Raw genomic sequence first — 21,194 nt, 5'->3', positions numbered from 1 at the left:
ATTGCTGGAATGATGAAGAGGGTGTTTGGCATGTTTGCCTTAATCGTCAGGGTACATTTAGTGCAGAGGTTGGAATGTCATGTTACAGCTGTACACGATATTGCTAAAGCCACATTTGAAGTACCATGTACAGTTTTGGTTGCCCCTGCTGTAGGAAGGATATTGTTAAACTGGAAAGGGTACAAAAAGATATGCAAGATTTGTTACAGAGTTTGGAAGGTTTAAGTTAAAAGGATAGGCTGGGTCTTTTTTCCCTGGAATGTTGGAGTCTGAGGGATAGAGGTTTATTAAACCATGAGAGGGTATAGATAAGGTAAATATCCAGTCTTTCCCTCAACGCAGGGTAGTTTAAAACTGACGGCCATGTCTGTTAAGTTAAGAGGAGAAAGATTTATAAGGGACCCGAGGAACACCTTTATCACACAATGAGCTGTGCATATATGGAACAAGTTGACAGAGAAAGTGGTTGAGGCAGGAACAATTACAACACTTAAAAGACACTTGAACAGGTACATGGATAAGAATGTTTTGGAGAGATATGAGTCAGGTGCAGGCAAGTGGGACTAGCTTGGTTAGTTAACTTTGTCAGCATGGATGAGTTGGGCCGAAGGGTCTGTCTCTGTGCTGCATAGCTCCACGACTCTATTTCTCTGCACTTGGTTGTTTAAACTCTTTGAATGAAGTACTAATATTGCAACAAATCATAGAATTGCAAAACTGCAATCCCATTTGGGTGGTATTGCAGGAGCAGTTTGTTGTCATCTTCAATGAGCACTGCAAGTGAAATTTCAGCTAAGTAAAGGTTAAATGGTGTTTTATAATAGATTAGACAGAACAAACATCTCTCGACTTCTGACGTTTTTACACTAGTAGGACTCCTACTGGCAGAAAGAAAATTATCTTGTTACAGCCAGGAGGGTAAAATCAAATGGCCATTGGAAGTGTAACAATGCAGACAGTCTTCTTTTTATAGTAGACATGACAATAAACTGCTTAAACTCATTCTGATGTGTAATCTGCAGCTTGATAGTACTATTGGCTCTGATGTGATAGGTACCATAGAATGGAAGTGGCGGCGCTGTGAAACGGCTGCGGCTTGCCTGCAGTCTGTCTGTTTTTACTTTTTTGTTTTTTTTGTCTTGTTCAGTTAAACTTTTGATTATTAGGTTGTGTTATGTGTGGGGTGAAACAGGGCTTTCTGTTTCTCCCTTCGGGGGAATGCGACTTTCTTGTCGTATCCCCCTTCTCTTCCCCCGTCTGAGCTGAGGCCTAATGGCGGAGCTGGCGGCCTCCGACCTCGACGCTCCGGAGGTAGAGCCAGCCAGTACTCACCAACGCGAGGCTGGCCGTTTTCGAGCTGCGGCGGCGTTCGGGCAGCGGCACGACTCGGCGCTCCGGTGAGGGTGGACGGCGCGGGGACACTCCTGTGAGGGAGGCCCGGCTCCCGGCTGGAAGGTGCTCCCGTGAGGACGGCCCGGCTCCCAGCTGGAAGGCGCTCCCGTGGGGGCGGCCCGGCTGGAAGGTGCTCCCATTTGGGTGGCCTGGCTCCCTGCTGGAAGGCGCTCCCATGGGGGCGGCCCGGTGCGGGGCAGAGACGCTCCCGTGTGGGCTGCCCGGGGCGGAGACGGTGCTCCGGTGGCTGAGGCGGCGGTGACCTGAATCCGGGGCTCGGCCGCGGGCCAGTGGATGACATCGTCAGGAGCTCGCGGGTCACAGATTGAAGCCTGTTTTCCGGAGCTCCCGTGGCAACAACTGCGTCCGATGGACTGGAGGGCGGCAGCTTCGACCACCCCCGGGCCCACGGAGCTTGAACCGCGGGACTGACTTACCATCGCCCGGTGGGGTATCGCCTCAGCGCAGAGGGAGAAGAGGAGGGAAGAGACAGCAACCCTAAGACTTTTGCCTCCATCACAGTGAGGAGGTGCTTGGTGAACTCACTGTGGTGGATGTTAATTTGTGTTTATTGTGTGTTGTTTATTATTACATGTATGGCTGCAGGCAACGACATTTCGTTCAGACCGAAAGGTCTGAATGACAAATAAAGGATTCAATTCAATAGTATGCCCAAGAACAAGCCCTTTGGCCTACAAAGTCTCTTGCCAAACACAATGCCATCTCTTATTTATCTGCACATAATCCATATCCCTCCATTCCCTGCATATCCATGTGCCTATCCAAAAGTCTCTTAAATGCCGTTGTCATATCTGCCTCAGCCACTAAACCCAGCAGCATCTCTGGTCAACATCTTTAATTCTACAACAGACCTGAAGACATAGCTTAGGAATAGAAGGATACTTTCATTTATCAGTGATGGTATTCCTCAGAGAAGTTATTGAGCAGAGACAACATCAACCTCTCAAGATGGATATTGTAGACTCAAAAAGCTGGAGTAACTCAGCATCTCTAGAGAGAAGGAATGGGTGATGTTTTGGCACGAGACCCTTCTGCTGAATATGGCATATGGACAGCAGTGGTTGTGTCTGGGTGAGAGATTGGAGTGATGGGGAAGAATGTTTCTATCTGCACTCAGCTGGTGAAACCACCAGCATCTCCAGAGCCCCAGTAATTTCATAAATTACTGCAGAGGAGATCTTCAAAAGCAGTAAAGAGGCAATGGACCATTCCCTCAACTGGTTTCAGGGATAGTGGGTTTGTTATACAAGGCAAGAGTGGGTCTATATTCTTATTGAAACCGGAAAAAAATCCTATAAGGGTTGACAGGCTGAATGCAGGGAAGATATTTCTCGCAGCTGAGGGATCTAGAACCATGGTTGCATTTATAATAATTTTTTTTTTTTTTTTTTTTTTTTTTTACGGTAAATTACAATAACACACAACACATATATCTTAATACATTTTTTGTACCGCTTCATTTTTTATTTTTTTTAAAGCTTTAAGAAAAAGATAGAAGTAAGGAAAGTAAAGAAGGTGCGCAAGAGTTGTGAAGTGCAGAAGAGTGTTGGGAAAAGAAAGCCCCTTAGAAAAGAAGTTAGAGAAGGAAGTAAAGTAAGAAAGTAGACCCTAGAAAAGAAAGAAAAAGAAAGTAAGGACAATCGCTCTATTATAACATTAAACTCCGCAGAAAGACTACCAACCAAGTCTGTTTTTGTTGTTTTATCTCCCAATGCCAGGTCCTGATACCATTTATTTATTTATTTATTTTTAAAAATTACTATTGCACCTCATGCTTGTAATAGGTCCATAAACGTAGACCACGTCTTTTGGAATTGGTTTGCTTTATCTGCTAAGAGGAATCTCATCTCTTCCAGATGTAATGTTTCATGCATTTATAATAATGAGGGCCATTTTGGACTGGGAAGGTATTTTTTAAGAGACTGCAGATACTGAGATCTAGAACAAAACAACTGCTGGAGGAACTCAGCAATTGTGCAGCATCTATATGCGCAAAGGAATGGTTGACATTTTGGGTAAGCCCGATCAATTCTTAATATTGATGGTAAATCTTTGGAACTATCTCAGAGGGCTGTGGAGGTGAAGTCATTAAGTTAATTAAAAATATATATTAAATGATGTCTGCAGATTTAGGGATGATGCAGTAGTGTGGAAAACTGTGCTAATGTAGAGGATCAACCATGATATTGATGAATGGCAGATCAGGGCAGGAGGAGTCTCTCAGTCTGAAAAAGGGGTTCGACCCGAAACATCACCTGTTCCTTTTCTCCAGAGATGCTGCCGGTCCCGCTGAGTTACTCCAACATTTTGTGTATGTATAGAATTAAATTGTCTACCCCTGCTGTATATGTTAAATACTTAAGCACAAGTTATGCTGCTGTGGTCGATGAAGACCAGTAAGAGGAGCTGGTGTTGTACATGAAGACTGGTATGTATTTGTGAGGCTGAATAGCCTGCACCTGCCCGGCGGCGGAACCTTTCTCCGGAGCTTCACGTGTGATGATTCCGTCCGGACTCTGTTGAGGTCGGACCCGCGGGACAGCCGCTGATTGGACGCTTTGTCCCAGCCGCGACCTCCCCATTGGCTGGGAGCTTGGTTCAGTTGCACCAGTCGGCGGCGGCGGCTCCGGCCCGGCGGTTCCCGGGAGTCGCTGAGGCTTCGGGCGGGGCGGGCGGGTGTGATGTGGTGACGGGGCATCGTCACTGAACCACCGGCCTCAGCCCCAGCCCGGACCCTGCGCTGCCGCCGCCGCCGCCGCCCCCGACACTGGTCCACCCGCCGGAAGTGGCCCGCCGCCGCCAGCGAGTGCACTTCCGGTGCCGACTCCAGGCTCAAACTGGAGGATGAAGAGAAGGAAGGTGGGAGTGGGCGAGAGGGAGGGAAGGTGGGAGAGAGGGAGGGAGGGAAGGTGGGAGAGAGGGAGAGAGAAGGTGGGAGAGAGGGAGAGAGAAGGTGGGAGTGGGAAGGTGGGGGAGAGAGAGAGAGAGAGAAGGTGGGAGTGGGACAGAGGGAGAGAGGGAAGGTGGGAGAGAGGGAGAGAGGGAAGGTGGGAGAGAGGGAGAGAGAGAAGGTGGGAGTGGGACAGGGAGAAGGTGGGAGAGAGAGAAGGTGGGAGTGGGACAGAGGGAGAGAGGGAGAGAGAGAAGGTGGGAGTGGGACAGGGAGAAGGTGGGAGTGGGACAGAGGGAGAGAGGGAAGGTGGGAGAGAGAGAGAGAGAAGGTGGGAGTGGGACAGAGGGAGAGAGGGAAGGTGGGAGAGAGGGAGAGAGAGAAGGTGGGAGTGGGACAGGGAGAAGGTGGAGTGGGACAGAGGGAGAGAGGGAAGGTGGGAGAGGAGAGATAAGGAAAGAAGGTGGGAGTGGGAGAGAGGGAAGGTGGGAGTGGGACAGAGGGAGAGAGGGAAGGTGGGAGTGAGGAGAGAGGGAAGGAAGGTGGGAGTGGGACAGAGGGAAGGTGGGACAGAGGGAGAGAGGGAAGGTGGGAGTGAGGAGAGAGGGAGAGGGAGGGAAGGAAGGAAGGTGGGAGTGGGACAGGGAGAGAGGGAAGGTGGGAGTGAGGAGAGAGGGAGAGAGAGAAGGAAGGAAGGTGGGAGTGGGACAGGGAAGGTGGGAGTGGGACAGAAGGAAGGTGGGAGTGGGAGAGAGGGAAGGTGGGGGAGAGGGAAGGTGGGAGAGAGGGAAGGTGGGAAAGAGGGTAGGTGAGGGAGGAATGGAGAGGTGGAAGGGGGGAATTGGAGAAGGGAGAGGATGGGAATAGGAAAGGGGGAAGAGTGGGACCGACGGTTTCTGGAGAGTATGGTGGAGGGAGGGTAAGAGCGTGGGAGGGAAGGAGATGAAGTGGTGGGAGGGTAGTGAGGGAGAGGAGGATGGAAGAAAGGCGAGATACAGGAAAGGAGACAGAGGGTGAGGCGAGAGCCTGATGGGGAAGGGAGAGTGTTGTTAAAGCTTTAGTTGGGGCTATGTTGGAAACCTGCAGTAAACTTCAATTTTGTAATGAGCAATTGTATGCAGTGTGAATTGATTTGAGTTCTCTACTATCTGAAATAAATCTGCATTTAATGTTTACAGGGGCTTCAATAACCTGAATGATTTCAGTGAATGTAATTCTAAATTTTAATGATATACGATATGAAGTGAGTCTGTTGCTCAACATACAAATCTCAAGCAAATTGGATAATTGGTATGATAGTGCTCGATGCATTCAACCAAAAATGCCACTCTAATTTTTTTTAGGAAGTTTTCTAACCTCCACATCTATCATCGTAAACTTGGGTAGCCCTGTGCGACAACATCACTTGAGGTAAATTAACAACTTCCTGGATATCTGAGTGGATTGTAACGGGCAACCAAGACAAAGTTTATGTCGTTTTATGCACACTGGTATATTGTGCATCTACGTGCCTGAAAATGCAATCAATCAATGAGAAAAGCTTTGCCTGGATGTAGGATGTGATTTGAGCAGAACAAAATGGCAAAACGGAAGACGGGGTAAATATTTTTCACAGTTTCATCAGTTTTCCATAATAAAGAAGTTACATAAACAGTGTGACCAACATCACAAAGCTGGTATACAGACAATTCAATTTAACATCTTAAAACGCTTGCAATACTGATACCTTGAAGGGGCTGTCCCACTGTACGAGTTAATTCAAGAGCTCTCCCGAGTTTAAAACAAAATCAAACTCGTAAGCACGTAGAATGTATGTGGTGGGTGCGTCGGAGCACGGGACGTCTCTTAGAGGCTTGTAACGCTAACGGCAGGTACTCTGGAAACGCGGTAAGCTCGTGAAGACTTGTGAAAAAATTTCAGCTTTGAAAAATGTCCACAAGAGCCCTGAGTACCTACGAACGGCTATTACCGTAATTCTCCGAGTTCGAATCAGGGGAAACGCGGGCGAACTCTTGAATTAGCTCGTACAGTGGGACAGGCCCTTAAGTGATCATCAGGTGAATGGATAAAAACACACAGTGCTGGAATAACTTGGCAAGTCAGGCCGCATTACTGGACAGTGTGGATGGGTGAGGCTTTGGATTGAGAGGAAAGGTCCTGACCTGAAATGTCACCTATCCATGTTCTCCAGAGATGCTGAGTTACTCCAACACTTTGTCTTTCTTTTAAATATAAGCCAGCATCTACAGTTCCTCATTTCTGCATGATTGTAAGCAGCCTCTGTAGGGTTTAAGGTCTCTTTAACGTTTAGAAGGATATGGGCCAAATTCAGGGAAATGGGACTATCATAGATTATCACCTTGGACAACAAGGGTTAGTTGGACTTAGTTTGTTAGGGTTAGTCTGTTCCCGTGCTGCATGACCCTATGACTCTGATCGCCAAAGCCACAAGAGGAATATCTAGAGTGAAATGCAGATGCAGATTTGGAAAAGTATTAGATCCTAGAAAGGCAGTTAAAACTTTTAAAGCTTCCAAAGTCTGTTCATGTATCTTAGTGCATTAAAATGTAAATGCCTGGACAGAGAACTCTGTCTACATGAGCACACCCAGATTTCTGCAAGCATATTGTATATTTGAAATTGTGAATGATGACAATTATAGTGTCTTTGAAGCTGCCTATGGCCTGTGATCATGAACCAATAATTAAACATTTGATTAGTTAATGCACTAAATGTAGTTTTATGCACACTGGTGAAGTATTCTGAAAACTATTAACAGAAATTGTATTCTTATTTAACTAGGTGTGACATCATGGCAGCTGGAAAGAATATGAAATATGATTCTCTGGTGCTTTTGTGTGAATGGGGGTCGTGTGGATTTACTGCATCTGGAATGGAAGATTTCAGCAATCACATCGCGGGGCATTTGAAGGAGCATTTAAAGGAGCAAATCCAAGGAGACGAGAGTGATAATGAGCCACAAGGTGGGTTGAGCTGGTGGTAGCGACCTTTGAGTGGAAGAGAAAAAAACAGAATTTAGAAAATATTCACCAGAAATGGCATCATTTAATGATAGCCAATGGTAGTATTGCCTGGATTTGAATAACTCTCGCAGATAGAACTCAATGGGCCATTTAGTTACCCATTTTTCTGAAGAAGGGTCCCGACCCGAAACGTCATCTATCCTTTTTCTCCAGAGATGCTGCCTGACCTACTGAGTTACTCCAGCACTTTGTGTGTGTCTCTCCCTTATATTCTGCTTGTGAGGCAGGAATGATTAGCAGTCTTCAGGATTTCTACTGTTCTGATAGACTTGAAAATAATTCATGTCTACCCTGTGATACTAATTTGATCTTTTAACCTTTGTTTTTAGGAGCATGCCCAGATTAACACACACAGATTTTTGAAAGTATATTGCTCAGTTTGAAATTTTGATTCTACAAATGGGATGTAAAATAGGAGAACCATTTGTTTTCGTGACAAAAATTAAATACTCTATTTACTGTATTTTTATTACATAGCAAATTAGGCACCATCTCTGGAGAGATAGAGTGCAGAGAATATTTGCATGTATGTTGCAGGTACTTGAGGGCCTGAGCCTTGGGGAGAGGTTGAGCAGGCAAGGACTTTATTCCTTGGACCGCAGGAGGATGAGGGGTGATCTTAAAGAGGTGTATAAGATCATGAGGGGAATAGATGGGGTCAATGGAGGCTTTCACCCAAAATAGGGGAATCAAACCAGTCTGAAGAAGGGTCTCGACCGAAAAGGTTACCCATTCCTCTCTCCAGAGATGCTGCCTGTCCCACATGTTTTCAAAGTGAGAGGGGAAAGATTAAATGAGGATCTGAGGGAAAACCTTTTTCTCACCGAGGGTGGTGGGTATATGGAACAATATGCTATGGGTGGTAGTTGAAGTAGGTATTATAACAACATTTGAAAGGCACATGGACAGGTACATGAATAGGAAAGGTTTAGAGAAATTTGGGCCAAATGCGGGCAAGTGAGACTAGTGTAGATGTGGCATCTAGATCAGTACATGCAAGTTGGGCCGATGGGCCTGTTTCCATGCTGTACAACTTTATCCCAGCCCAGCTATCACTCCTTTGTCTAATAGAGTGAGTTATCGTCTCCATACTAACTTCCCCGATTACAGCTAACACCAACCATAACTAACTAGAAAGAACCAGTAGCTCTTATATTGATGATTTGCCGACAAGGGAAATGGAATTAGAAAATTAATTGGGTGTTACTCTTGCACACATTGCTGTATGACATGTGTCCATCACCATTCATTAGACCTGTGACCATTTGGAACAAATGTTTTATGTAGCAAGAAGTTGAAGGATTGGAGAGGACAAAGTGAATGTATGTGACAGGGTGCAGACCAATAGACTGACTGAAACCTGTGGTGGTGCCAGCTTAGTGCAGGTTTGTTAATCACCACTGAGCCATCTGGGAGATGTAACAGGAGGTAAGGGAGGACAAGGGAAGAGGAGATAAAACGATGCACGAACAGGGATACAGAACACTTTCATTACTAGAAACCTGAAAGGTGACCATTTTTAGGTGTTAATTCTGCGATTCTCCACAGGTGCTGCCTGACTTGCTGAGAATTCCCAGCATTATATATTTTCTGTCCAATAACTAACCGTCCTCATTGACCCACTTTGTTTGTCCTCTTATTTCTCAGAGGAGCATCAGTGCCTGTGGGCCGACTGTGGGTTCTACTCGGTGGAGAGTTCAACAGACGTGATCCGACATGTATATTTTCACGCCTACCACACAAAGCTTAAATACTGGGGTCTGCAGACCCTCCAGGCTCAGACTGAACTTGAGCATTGTTTATTGGATCGGCAGAGCCGTAATATCATTCCAGAAATTCCAGAGAGTTTTATTTGCCTCTGGGGGCACTGTGACGTGAGTTGCTCAATCATCTTGGAAGTTTGTTTCCACACCCAGTCTTGTTTCTTGGTCCTTCTAACTCTGCCCTTCGTATGGTAGAATCATCGAGACCTTTAGTATAGAAATAGGCCCTTTGCCCACCAAATCCGCACCGTCCATCGACCACCGGTTTGCACAAATCCCATTTTATTATTGACGAAGACCCATCTCCAGAGATGCTGCCTGACCTGCTGAGTTACTCACTTTGTGTCTTTTGTCAGTTCCTTGTTTCCCCGTTTTTATTATTCCCACATTCCCACCAATTTTGCCGAGATTCTACCCAACATCTACACACCAGGAACCATTTACAGGGGCTAATGAACCTGCTGACCTGTATCTCTGCAGGCAACTCATGTGTTCACAGGGAGGACATGCAAACTCCATAAAGACAACACTGGAGGTCAGGGATCCCTGACGCTATGAAGCAGCAACTCTATTAGCTGTACCACTGTGCTGACTAAACATTGAAAACATTGCATTGAGCTTTATTATATTAATCTGCAGTGACCATAACAATATAGTCCTATTCTGACAATGATATTGGATGAAGGAGCAAAATGCCACTTCCCAAGTACGATCAGTTGCCTCCTTTGCTGCAAGTGCAGCCTCATTTTGTGTCTGTGTGTGATTTCCCCTGGTACCTCTGCATGCCTACATCTGTACAGGCTGCATGTTGTGTTTAACAGTTTATCACTTATCGTTTTGCTTTCCCATTTGTTGATGTGCTGTTTTCTTTTTTAGAGCACTTTTGAGAATCCAGAATGGTTCTACAGGCACGTGGACATGCATGGAATGTGTTCAGATCGTGATGCAACCACAGACACTAATATTATAATTCCGTGCTGTTGGAAAGGTGAGCCCTAAATGGAGCTAGATTGGTTGTCAGGTTCTTATTCACACACTATAATTTGCACAGCAAACCTAGCTGTCCTATGAGTCGAAATTTATGAATTCCTAGCAAGCTCGTTGTGTTAGGACAGTTGAATTTGAGCACCGTAATGGCCGCTTTTCTGGATGCTTACCGTTTTATACATAACATTAGTAGTTAGAAAATGTCATCCTATGTAATATGGATTAAAAGTAGTGTTGTGGTTCAATTTGGACTTTGAGGTTATTTGAAGAGAAGCCTCCTAAAGTAATACTTATAATTGAAGTTGAGAAGACTAAGTAATCAGGAAAGGGAGAATAAGCTTGAGTGTTTTCCAATTTGCAAAGGCACAAGTTTCATATAATTCTACACATTGATAATTACATAATGGGAACTCAATTTGAGCTGTGGCTGCAGGGGACAATGGTATGTTTCCATGTTAGCTAACAAAAGGTAAGGATAATGACATTTATTAAACAATACAGATAAATATATTTTGGTTAGATAGAATATCGGGATCTCAAAGCAATTGAAAGGATTGACTGGGATGTGAATGCATATGTTTAACTGATTCTCTGAACAAAGAGAAGGGTGGTACAGCAGTGGAGTTGCTACCTTACAGTGCCAGAGACCCAGGTGTGATCCTGACTACGAGTGCTGTTTGAACGGAGTTTGTACGTTCTCCCTGTGACCACGTGGGTTTTCTCCGGGAGCTCCGGTTTCCTCCCACATTCCAAAGGCGTACAGGTTTGAAGTAATTGGCTTCGGTAAGAATTGTAAATTGTCCCGATGATAATGCTGGTGTACGGGGATCGCTGGTCGACATGAACTCGATGGGCCTGTTTTCGCTAAACTTAACTTAAATCATTCACTATTTATTTAATCTGCACACCTTATCATTCCTGTTATATTTTTGGATATTTATTACCCATTTGTTCCCCTTTAGATTGTGAGGCAACATTCAAGGTAAAGTTTAAGTTACGGGAACATTTGCGAAGTCACACTCAGGAGAAAGTGGTGGCATGCCCGACTTGTGGGGGAATGTTTGCCAGCAACACCAAATTCTTTGATCACATCCGCAGGCAGACAGCCACGGAATGTAAGTAAAATGTTCTTGGATTGTTCGATGATCAATGGTTCTTTATATGTCACATGTACCAAGGTACAGTGAAATTCATGTTTGCATGCAGCTCAGTACATGTATCACTATATATAAGCACTTGAATACATCTTGGATAAGCATCTCAGATACAATATTACTGTATAACAGTAGTACACTGGCAGTATACGGAGTCGCCAGTTTTGCGCAATTTTAAGTTGTCCTGGCTGTGTTGCTGGGTCGGCCTGGCTCAGTGTAGCTGTGCTGTCCTCCACCGCTGTAGGCCGCTTCAAGAGAATTTTTTTTTTTTTTTGTAACTACGATTTTTTTAAATGGTTACCCAAAGCGTGGTCTGGGCATTTAAATGATGCACATAGCCTAGCTCCTAACCACTGCACAACTGCAGTGGAAAGATTGAAAATATTTCTGGAAGTGAACCCCAGTTCGGAGTTGTTACATGGTTTGTAAAGTGGGTTAATCTGTTGTCCTTTGAGGCAGTATCTGGCAGAAGTTATTTACTGTGTGACTTTGATATAAAGCCAGATACTTCAAAATGGGTTGTGATAACACATGTCATTTGATGTCATTGACCTAGATACGGATACACAAAGGCAGCATGTGACTCTATTTTTACACAATACTGAACCTATTGCTATAAGAATTGCCTGTGATGAGTTTTATTTTGTCTCACTAGATCAACGCTTCCAGTGCTCCCACTGCTCTAAAAGATTCGCCACTGAAAGGCTACTCAGGGATCACATGCGGCATCATGGCAAGTCAAGTTCCAGGGTGTTTTTCACCTTATCAATTGGCATCCTGTTGTATGAATATTTGCCACTTTTTGTTAATATTATTTTAACCGAATGGTGTTCCTACTTGCACCAACGTCATTTGGGTTTGTCCAGGTGATCATCTCCCATTTGGAGAGAGGGTAGTTGAGGCAGAAATTATAACATTTAAAGGATATTTGGACAGATACATGGATAGGAAAGGTTTAGAGGGATACGGGCCAAATGTAGGCAGGTGGGACTAGTGTAGATGCCTTGGTCGGCATGGGCAAACTGGGCAGAAGGGCCTGTTTCTCTGCTGTATTACTGATTCTATGACTATTTGGAAATCCCTAATACTCTAGATTTTATGATCAACAGAGTCCAATTTTTTTTTTCAAAGAAAGTTGTCCACGTAGTTCTACCGATCTCTGGAGTAGTTGACTCCTGTCATCCATCACGTCAAATGCCAGCAATCGTGTCATCTCAGAACATCGAAATGTACAGACGGGAACAGGCCCTTCATCCCACAATGTCTTTCCTGAACATAATGCCAAGATAAACTAATCTCATCTGCCTGCACATGATCCATAGGCCTCCATTCTCCGCATGTCCGTGTGCCTATCCTAAAGCCTCTTAAACGCCAGTATCGTAACTATCACCACCCTTGGCAACACATTCCAGGCACCCTCTGCATTTTACAAAAGCTTGCCCCGCACATCTTTTTAACTTTGCCCATCATCAAAGTTAATTAAAGTGGGAAAGAAAAGGCATATTTTTGCTAATGCTCTAAAATGCTGAAACAAGGTTAAAATATACACCTTAAAATATCAAATTTCCTAACGTGTTTTCGAAACTTTGCGACTGCATTCTGTGATTTTCTTTTCTTTTGGTGTAATGGTGGCTTATTAAATTGGATTGGACGCACCAGCAAACAACAAAAAATAACTTTCAGGATATTTTAATGAAAAGATTAGTTTGTGAATAACTTTAACATTTCCCAATGATGGGAATGCTCTAGAATAATGCGTTCGATAAGAGTTTTGAAACGCTGACAGCAACTTCAGGGTCTTCACAGAGTATTACACATGCTCCAAAATTGTGAAGCTGCTGTTTTGCCATTATTATAGCTGCAAAATCCAGGCCATACCACTGCATTCTCCATGGATATACTCTTTAGGTTTCCCACCACTAAGAGGAAGATGGTTCGTTGCTGAAATTTATTTATTTTTGTTTATTTTATTAGAAGTTAATACAGTACAAAACAATACAGTGGAACCTAATTTTAGGTGCCAACTATGCCAAATCTTTATTCGGAGATGTAGATCCGCGGCATGAACTGAAATCAGCAATCTTTACGGTACCGCTGCATCACATGATTCCAAAAAGTCGATGAAAGAAGACCAACTCCTTAAGAATTGGTCATAGTTATCTATTAGTCGGAGTCTCGTTGCTGAAATTAATAGGGGTGAATTGAAGGTTTTGATAACCAAAGTCTTCAACAGTCCCTGCATGTTGGAGCCCAGTTCATTAGAGGTTTAAACATTCTAAGCACTTTCTTCCTTGACATGCCTCCACTAGTCAAGAGTGTTAACTTTCATTCTAAAATGGGTCACAAGTCTAAGAGTCATTAGAATGATGTTTTTGGTTTGGATGAATCTTACTTTAGTCACTGGCCAAGCCTCCTGAGTTGTTACTGAACAATGATGTGTCCTTCAAATTTGGATTTGAATGAATCCTTTTATTTTCTAGTGAATTATTACAAGTGCCCATTTTGCGATATGACCTGCCCAGCACCGTCTGCCTTGCGGAACCATATCAAGTTCCGCCATAGTGACGAAAAGCCATTCAGATGTGAATACTGTGAATACAGGTTTGTCAAGTGTTATAATGTTGGGAATCTTATCCATTTACTGCCGACTCTCAAAGATTTTCTGCCTTGCCCTGGGAAATAATTTTGTCTAAATGTTCCCGTTTTGTGAAAATATTCACCAATCAGTGGAAATAACCTATCCCGATTTTGTCTCGTCATAATCCTTAACAAACTTTAGACTCTCGCACGTTCTAATTTTGTTCCAAAAGGATCTGATCTGGTGCAAGATCCTATGTCAGTGCTGAGAAATTACATGTGATGTCCAGAGGCAGTGAACTGTTAAGAAATCAGTGGAACTCTGTCAACAAGTTTGGGAATTTTGCATTCTGTTTGCAAAATGAACGTCATTGTGTTTTGTTATTCCATTTCAAATAGTATCACTGTGCTTGCAATTCTGTTGCCCATTCTTGTAGCTGCTTCATTATACTGACCATCTATTTGTCCAGCCTATCAGACTTGTACACACACATTAAGTCATTCACAGTTTGCCACATTTTCTAATTTGAAATTATCAACAAACTTAAACTATTTCCTTAATTCCTAAATCCAAATCACATGGAAGATATAAAATAAACAAAGCTATTGCAGAAAGATGAGAAGTGAACTTTTCCAGTTATGGAAAGTTTTACAACTGTCCTTTGTTCACAAGGTCCCATATATTCAATTTGCTATTTGGTTTATTATCAAATGTAAAAAATTCCAAATACAATGCATGAACTTTTTTCTTGTGATCCTGTTTTATTTCAGGGGTCTATCTTGATTGAGCTCATGTCGTACCTTTATAGAAATCCGTGCGGAATAAATATTTGTCCAGTAGTTTTGTCCCCTGGGTCTTCTGGTTGGTTGCCAATTTTGGCACGTATAAATTTTCTATAATTTCCTTTTCTGAAAAGATATCCCACATTTATCCAGTTTTGGCACATATCTTGTTTTCAGAATGTTTAGAACATTATTGCCTCTTTGTTCTGGAGCTTCCTTTGGGACTTTTGTATGAACAATTGCTTTTCTTAAGATGGCCTGTCGGATGCTTATTCTGCAGTCACAGTTTCCATTACCTCAAAATTAAGGCACAGTTTTTCGACTGTCTCCGTCTCTTCATTTATTATCCCTATCTCCTTTTTGGTCATCTTTATTTTTTATCAGTTTTTTGGTCTTTTTACTGTTGTCCTTTGGATGTTTTTGTTAATGGCCTTTGTAGCTTTCTTTGGTCATTTTAATTTCACCGTATACATGTACCTGGCTTATTTTTGCCCGGCTTTTAATGTTTACTGAAGATTTAATTATTCTACTTGCTTCAATTTAATTGTATCTTGTAGAGCACTGAGACCATAATCATACCCTCCACTTACCTGAAATTATTGTCCTTGCCATGTCCGAATAAAAAAAAAAATATCCCCTGCCTTAAGGTCACTAGTATCTTCATTTGTTACGTAGAACAAGATTCTCAGATTATTTGGACGTTTCCACCATTTTCTGATTATATAAACCATTCTTGCTTTCCCACTTGAAGTAGCAACATATTGAAAGTGATTAACTATTAATCGGCTTTTCTCCCAATTCTCCAGTTTTGGATAATTCTCTTAATTGCACCAATACACATTTCTGTTCCATCTACAGATGTCACCTTTAGTTTCTTTCCTGCTGTTTAGCGGTCTATAAATTAGTCCCAGAACTCAATCACATTCTGTTTACCTCTTGAATTAAGGGGCTTTCCTTCCTATTTCTCCGTTTTAATCTTTCGTCTCGGGAGAGAAGGAATGCGTGACGTTTCGGGTCGAGACCCTTCTTCAGACGAATCACTGTAATTTGTTTTCTCCCAGCTGCAAGAACTTGGTTGATCTAAGAAGACATTTGGACACCCACAGTGAAGACCCGACCTATCGGTGTGAGTTTGCGGGTTGTACATTCAGCGCACGATCCCAATATTCTATCAAGTCCCACTACAGGAAAGTACATGAGGTAAGTAGTGGAACAGAAGGCCGCACTTCTGTGTTGTCAGTCTACCTGCAGGAAAATGGACAATGTATCCCATCTGGAATGGGGTGACCTTGTTCTTTTACCAATGGCAATGGGTCTTTCAGCCCAACATCTCTGCTAATCTATATGGCCTCTCGTTGGGCTGCCTCTACCCTTTGTAATCCAGCACCTTCCAAGTTCTCTACCATTCTTTCTGCCTGTCTATAACTTCCCCTGGAATGTTTCTATGCTCTTCACCTCAACTACTCCCTATGCTAGTGAACAGTACATTGAAACCACTGCCTAGGTAGAGATTTCTCCTGAATTTGTGATTGGATTGATGTGACAACCTTATTTTATGACTCTTGGTTCAGGTCACGGGGAACACATACCAACTCCGTGTAGACCGCCTGGATCCAACCCAGGTGTTTGGCGCTGTAAGGCCGCAACTCTACCACTGTGCCAGTATGCTGCCCCTTTAATCTCTCAAACGCTTCCATAATTTTCAGTGGGTACTGTATGAAACCACTCCCTAGTCTGTGTCCTGGGGCAAAAAACCTTTGCCTTTTTGATCTGGAAGGTATAGTTCCATTTGAATTTATTTACACCTGTGGTAATTTTGGAGCCTTTATATTTGATCAATGCTGACACCATTGCAACAGCTATAGTAAATCTGAAACCAATGCCTCCGCGGTAGATTGGCGTTCTTAGTAAACATAAAAGACCATTACATTCTGGGATTGAATTTCTTCATTCGTGGGTTGTCAGATATTTTATCTTGATATTTGCAAGAATAGAATTCATGAGGTTCCTCTTCATGCCTCTACTTTCCAGCGCTGTTCACAACAGAAAGAGCAAGTGAGCAATTAGCTCTTAAACGTCAATCCAAGCTGGAGCTGATCAGAGTATTTTCATGACAGCAATTTGCTCACATACTTAATTTTTTAACTGCCAGGTCATTAATATTGATTCTTCCGTTTAACCTACAATTTAAATTAACTATTTCAATCATTCTTGGTTTTGTTCTACAAGCCAATTTTCGAGCGTGTCTGTAGCACGTGTAATCCATTCTTCTTTTAAACTGAAAACCATTAATTTGTTATCAGCATTACAAGCGTTTGCTTTGTGTAGATACTCACTGTCTTTAAGGTCACCGTGACTGGTTGTCATCCAGCTTGTTATGACCTATTTGTTACTCTCTTCTTCTCAGGGGGATATGGAACCCAGATACAAATGTCACGTGTGTGACAAATGTTTCACCAGAGGTAACAATCTGACCGTGCACCTCAGGAAGAAACATCAGTTTAAGTGGCCTTCAGGTCATCCCCGTTTCAGGTATGCTAACCCAGCATTTTATTCTCCCAAACTTTATTTCATAACGTATCCATATCCATTCCCTCCCCCGATGCTGTCTCTCATGCTGCGTTCCTCAAGCATTTGTGTTTTGGTTAAACAAGGGCTGGCCTATGGCAACGTTTACCTACGTCTAATATATAGTTTTCAATACTGTATGGTCTTAACATCAGTTGTGATTATAGAGTTTCTAGAATAATGTTGAAGAATATTCTACTGTTTTAATTTAGAGTATTGATAAGTAACCCTGTTTTAGATATCAATCATTGTTCAGTTATAATTATTTAATTATGTAAGTGTTGCTTTAAATCTTAGATACAAAGAGCATGAAGATGGCTACATGCGACTACAGCTAGTACGTTATGAGAGTGTTGAACTGACTGAACAGCTAATGAAAGAGCGGGAGAAGCAGGATGGTCGCTTAGAGAGCATATCGGAGAGTTTGGTCTTGTCAGAAGCGAACCTACGAGGGATTATACTGGAGCCAGTGGAAGAATCAAACAGCGAGGACCAGGGGGTAGACAAGCAGAGCGCCGACTCTCTGAACTGTTGTACGAATGAATGTAGGGAACGCTGCAGTTACAGTGATGGTGCTGACCTGGAGCATCTCCGGCAGTCGCCACTGGGCTCCTGTGACTCCAGTAAAAGTCCCATCATCCGGGTGGTCAACCGGACTAACGAACATGGGGAGAATGAGACAGTTTACTACGTTCTGACCAATGCACCACATAACACAGGGAGCACAGGCCCAATCAGTGAGGACACTAATATGGAGACTGAAGGACCCTCCACTGACAACATTGAAAAGACTGCGGAAGAATTGGGCATTGAAATAATTGGCTAGTACTAATTAACCAAATTCATTGCTGGTGTGTTTGTTTGATATTTTGTATATTTGCTTTAACTTTGAGTCACAGCCTCTGTGATGCAATGTTGACTGGTTTGCCAATATTGGCTATATTTATAGACGTGTTTATTTTTACTGTAGCCCCTCTGTATGAGTTTCATTATGTTGCATATCTCGCATTGCCAGGAGCAATACAGTCCCTGCTTTCAATTATGCTACAATCATTAGATCGAAGAAATTTATTCAAACAGATTTTGACTGATGTACAGTGTCAATACAACAAATAGTTTTAATCAGCAATATGATTTTTATTGTGTAAAAGTCTAATGGTATTAATTGATTTTTGTAAACTGCACTTTTTACTTTGGTCCTGCAGTTCCTTAGTTGCAGGCAGTTAGTTCTAAAACGACTCATTGTTAACCCAGGTGTAGACATTCTTCTGGGAAATGTTCCCGTCCTTGCCTTTGTGCCCCTTATTGTTTCACACAAAGAAATAGCACCACATGGGTTTCAAAATGGATTCATTTGGCCACTGACTCTGCTCTTCATAAAGTGGGTTCCATTTACTCTGCCTTGCTACTGCTTCACGGTCAGAACAATAAGGACCAGAAAGGTTGTACAAAAGTGGCAGTATTGTACTGCTGATTTTTATGGAGCACTCCTTCATCACCCCCACCTTTAATTCTCTGAATTTTTCCCCTTCTTCCCCACATACCTATTCTTCTTGTTAGGGAAAATCTCTCTTAACCCATTGCCTATGTATAGTAACCCTCTGGCGATAGATTATTGTCTTTAATTGCAGTTCTGCAACCTATCATTTTTTAAAGTTAAATGTATCTTTACTATGTACTGCAACCACCCAAGAACAAAAGGAATCAAATCCACCGAAGAAAACTTAAAAAGACACCAAATTTAAGATATCAACACTTTGGCCCTGTTTACTTTTTCCCTCTCGCTGTATAATAGCGCTTGTTTTACAATGTTATTCTTGCCAGATTTTTGCGGTTTGTCCTCATCTGTGAGCATGATGCTTCTCACAGGCTAACCTTGGATGAGCATTGTGATAAGTCTTTCACCCTCGGTTTGATGTGACACCCAGGCCAGCACAGTTTTGCAGATTTTGTGTACCTACTTCCAACAGACTTTTCACGAAAGAGAGGATCGCGTTCTTCAGGAAAGTGCAAAAGCAAAATGCTCCAATAGTTCATGTACTTGTTGAGTTTGAGGGCAATTGACCGATATGTGTTGGCATCGTATGATGGGCGGACGGCACGGGGCTGCACGGTGGCGCAGCAGTAGAGTTGCTGCCTTACAGCGCCAGAGACCCGGGTTCAATCCTGACTACGGGAGCAGTTTGTACATTCTCTTTGTGACCGTGTGGGTTTCCACGAGTGCTCCGGTTTCCACCCACATTCCAAAGACGTGCAGGTTTGTAGGTTAATTGGCTTCGGTAAAAATGGTTAATTGTCCCTAGTGTGTAAGATTAGTGCTGGTGTATGGGGACCGCTGGTTAGCACGGGGTCGGTGGGCCAAAGGGCCTGTTTTCCCGCTGTATCTCTAAAACCTAAACCTATGAAATGCTCCCCCAATCTTCCATGGCATATTTTTAAGATTTGGTTTTTTTTCTATTGAAAGTTGTAGTTTTAAAGTTTATCTCTGTTATATTTAACATCCCTGCAGGGGGACAAGGTTCTTCCCTCTTGGGTAAGACCTGAGGATCAAAATGGTGGTGCTGCACGTGGTAGAGGCTTCTCACCGCTCCAGTGACCCGACTTCTATTCTGACCTCGGTGCTGTCTATGGAGATTCCAGTCTCCCTGGGATTGGGTTGATTTCCCCAGGGAGTTCCTGTGTCTTCCCTCAGCCCAATGACATGCTGTTTAAGTGACCAGATCCTATAAATTGCTGCCAGTCTTGGAGGGTGGCAGGAATATCACTTGAGAATTAATGGGCTTGTGTAAGAGAAAGGATTCGAGTTTGTGAGGAAATAAGTTTGCCAGCATGGGTGTGATGGTTTAAATAGCCTTGCCGGTATTAGAAAATATAATATAAACTGGCTTTGACTCATTGTGTGGGTTCTGAGGTGGCGACGAGGCCATTGTTCCGTGTAGTTTATTATCACGTGTACTGAGATACAGTGAAAAGTTTTTGTTACGTGCTAACCAGTCAGCAGAAATACAATACATGATTACAGTCGAGCCATCCGCAGTGTACGGATACAAGATAAAGGGTGTAGTAACCATTTAGCTTAGTGGCTAGAGGAACAATTCCTTGAACGATATAATAATCTGCCACTGCAAAGGGAATAATGTTTAGTGTAAGATAAAGTCCGATCAAAGCTCTCCACTGCAGTGGGTCTCCAATGCAGTAGAGATATTTGATCGGATTTTACTGGACTTTATCTTGCACTAAACATCATTAACATTATCGCCACTGCATTAGATAGTAGCTCAGATCTGCTCTCTTCACTTGGTGGTCATGGGCCAAGAGGTACCTAGAAGGGATGTGGCAATATTTTTAAGTCAGTTGCCAATGCAGCTTGGTTTGCTTATCGATCTCGTAAATTTGGAGGATTGTGTGAAGACAGCATTGGTAGTAATTTTCCAGCAACTGGAGATACCTGATGTAACTTGTCCAGGTCTCGGGGTGGCCATGGTCACTGCCGCCCGATAGATGATGAGTTTTGTGCCTGGTCTGAGGTGTTCATTTCCTCCATCAACCAAATTTTGACTTGGGCATTGACGGAATTTTATCAGCTATGTCTCTTTAGCAAAAGGTGGTGCTCAAAGTATGGTAACTAACGCAAGCTTTCCAGGATCTTAATGTGTGATCCTTTGTCAGAGGGCAATGCGCGAGAGCTAAGGCAGATCAGTAAAGGATCTTGGTTTTGCAGATCGCTACACAAAGTGCAGGAGGAACTCAGTGGGCCAGGCAACATCTGAGGAGAGAACAGACAGAAGACATTTCAGGCCAGACCCTTCTTCGGACTGGTTCTCTTCGTATTGTGGATATTGAGTGCAAGTCCCAGTCTCAGAAATGAGTTGTGATGCATATATGATTTGAGGTGCTAGCAGCATTAACGAACATTTAAGGTAGACAAATGCCAGAGACTGACATGGTGTTTCTTTGGACAAGGGAAAAGCTAGAGAAGAATTTGCAGGGGACCTGGCAGAGAGATTTGAGTCAT

General features: G+C 43.1%; 1 protein-coding gene across 2 annotated transcripts; it reads left to right on the top strand.

Moving 5' to 3' along the window:
* The first annotated feature begins 4,031 nt into the window (after positions 1–4,031).
* On the top strand, positions 4,032–18,932 carry LOC116991133 (histone H4 transcription factor). 2 transcript variants are annotated; one of them, XM_033049498.1, is made up of 11 exons: positions 4,032–4,272; positions 5,651–5,901; positions 7,106–7,287; positions 8,995–9,221; positions 9,987–10,098; positions 11,060–11,212; positions 11,907–11,984; positions 13,732–13,852; positions 15,673–15,811; positions 17,019–17,143; positions 17,477–18,932. In XM_033049498.1, exons 2-11 carry the CDS (start codon positions 5,882–5,884, stop codon positions 18,003–18,005), a joined length of 1,686 nt encoding a protein of 561 aa, XP_032905389.1. In that variant the 5' UTR covers positions 4,032–4,272; positions 5,651–5,881; the 3' UTR covers positions 18,006–18,932. The 2 variants fall into 2 exon arrangements, with proteins under 2 accessions (XP_032905389.1, XP_032905388.1); XM_033049497.1 differs by having other exon boundaries at positions 5,647–5,901.
* The last annotated feature ends 2,262 nt before the right edge of the window (positions 18,933–21,194 follow it).

The sequence above is a fragment of the Amblyraja radiata genome, chromosome 33 (genome assembly GCF_010909765.2).
Source record: "Amblyraja radiata isolate CabotCenter1 chromosome 33, sAmbRad1.1.pri, whole genome shotgun sequence".
In the NCBI taxonomy this organism is placed as follows: domain Eukaryota; kingdom Metazoa; phylum Chordata; class Chondrichthyes; order Rajiformes; family Rajidae; genus Amblyraja; species Amblyraja radiata.
This window is presented reverse-complemented; position numbering and strand designations above follow the sequence as displayed.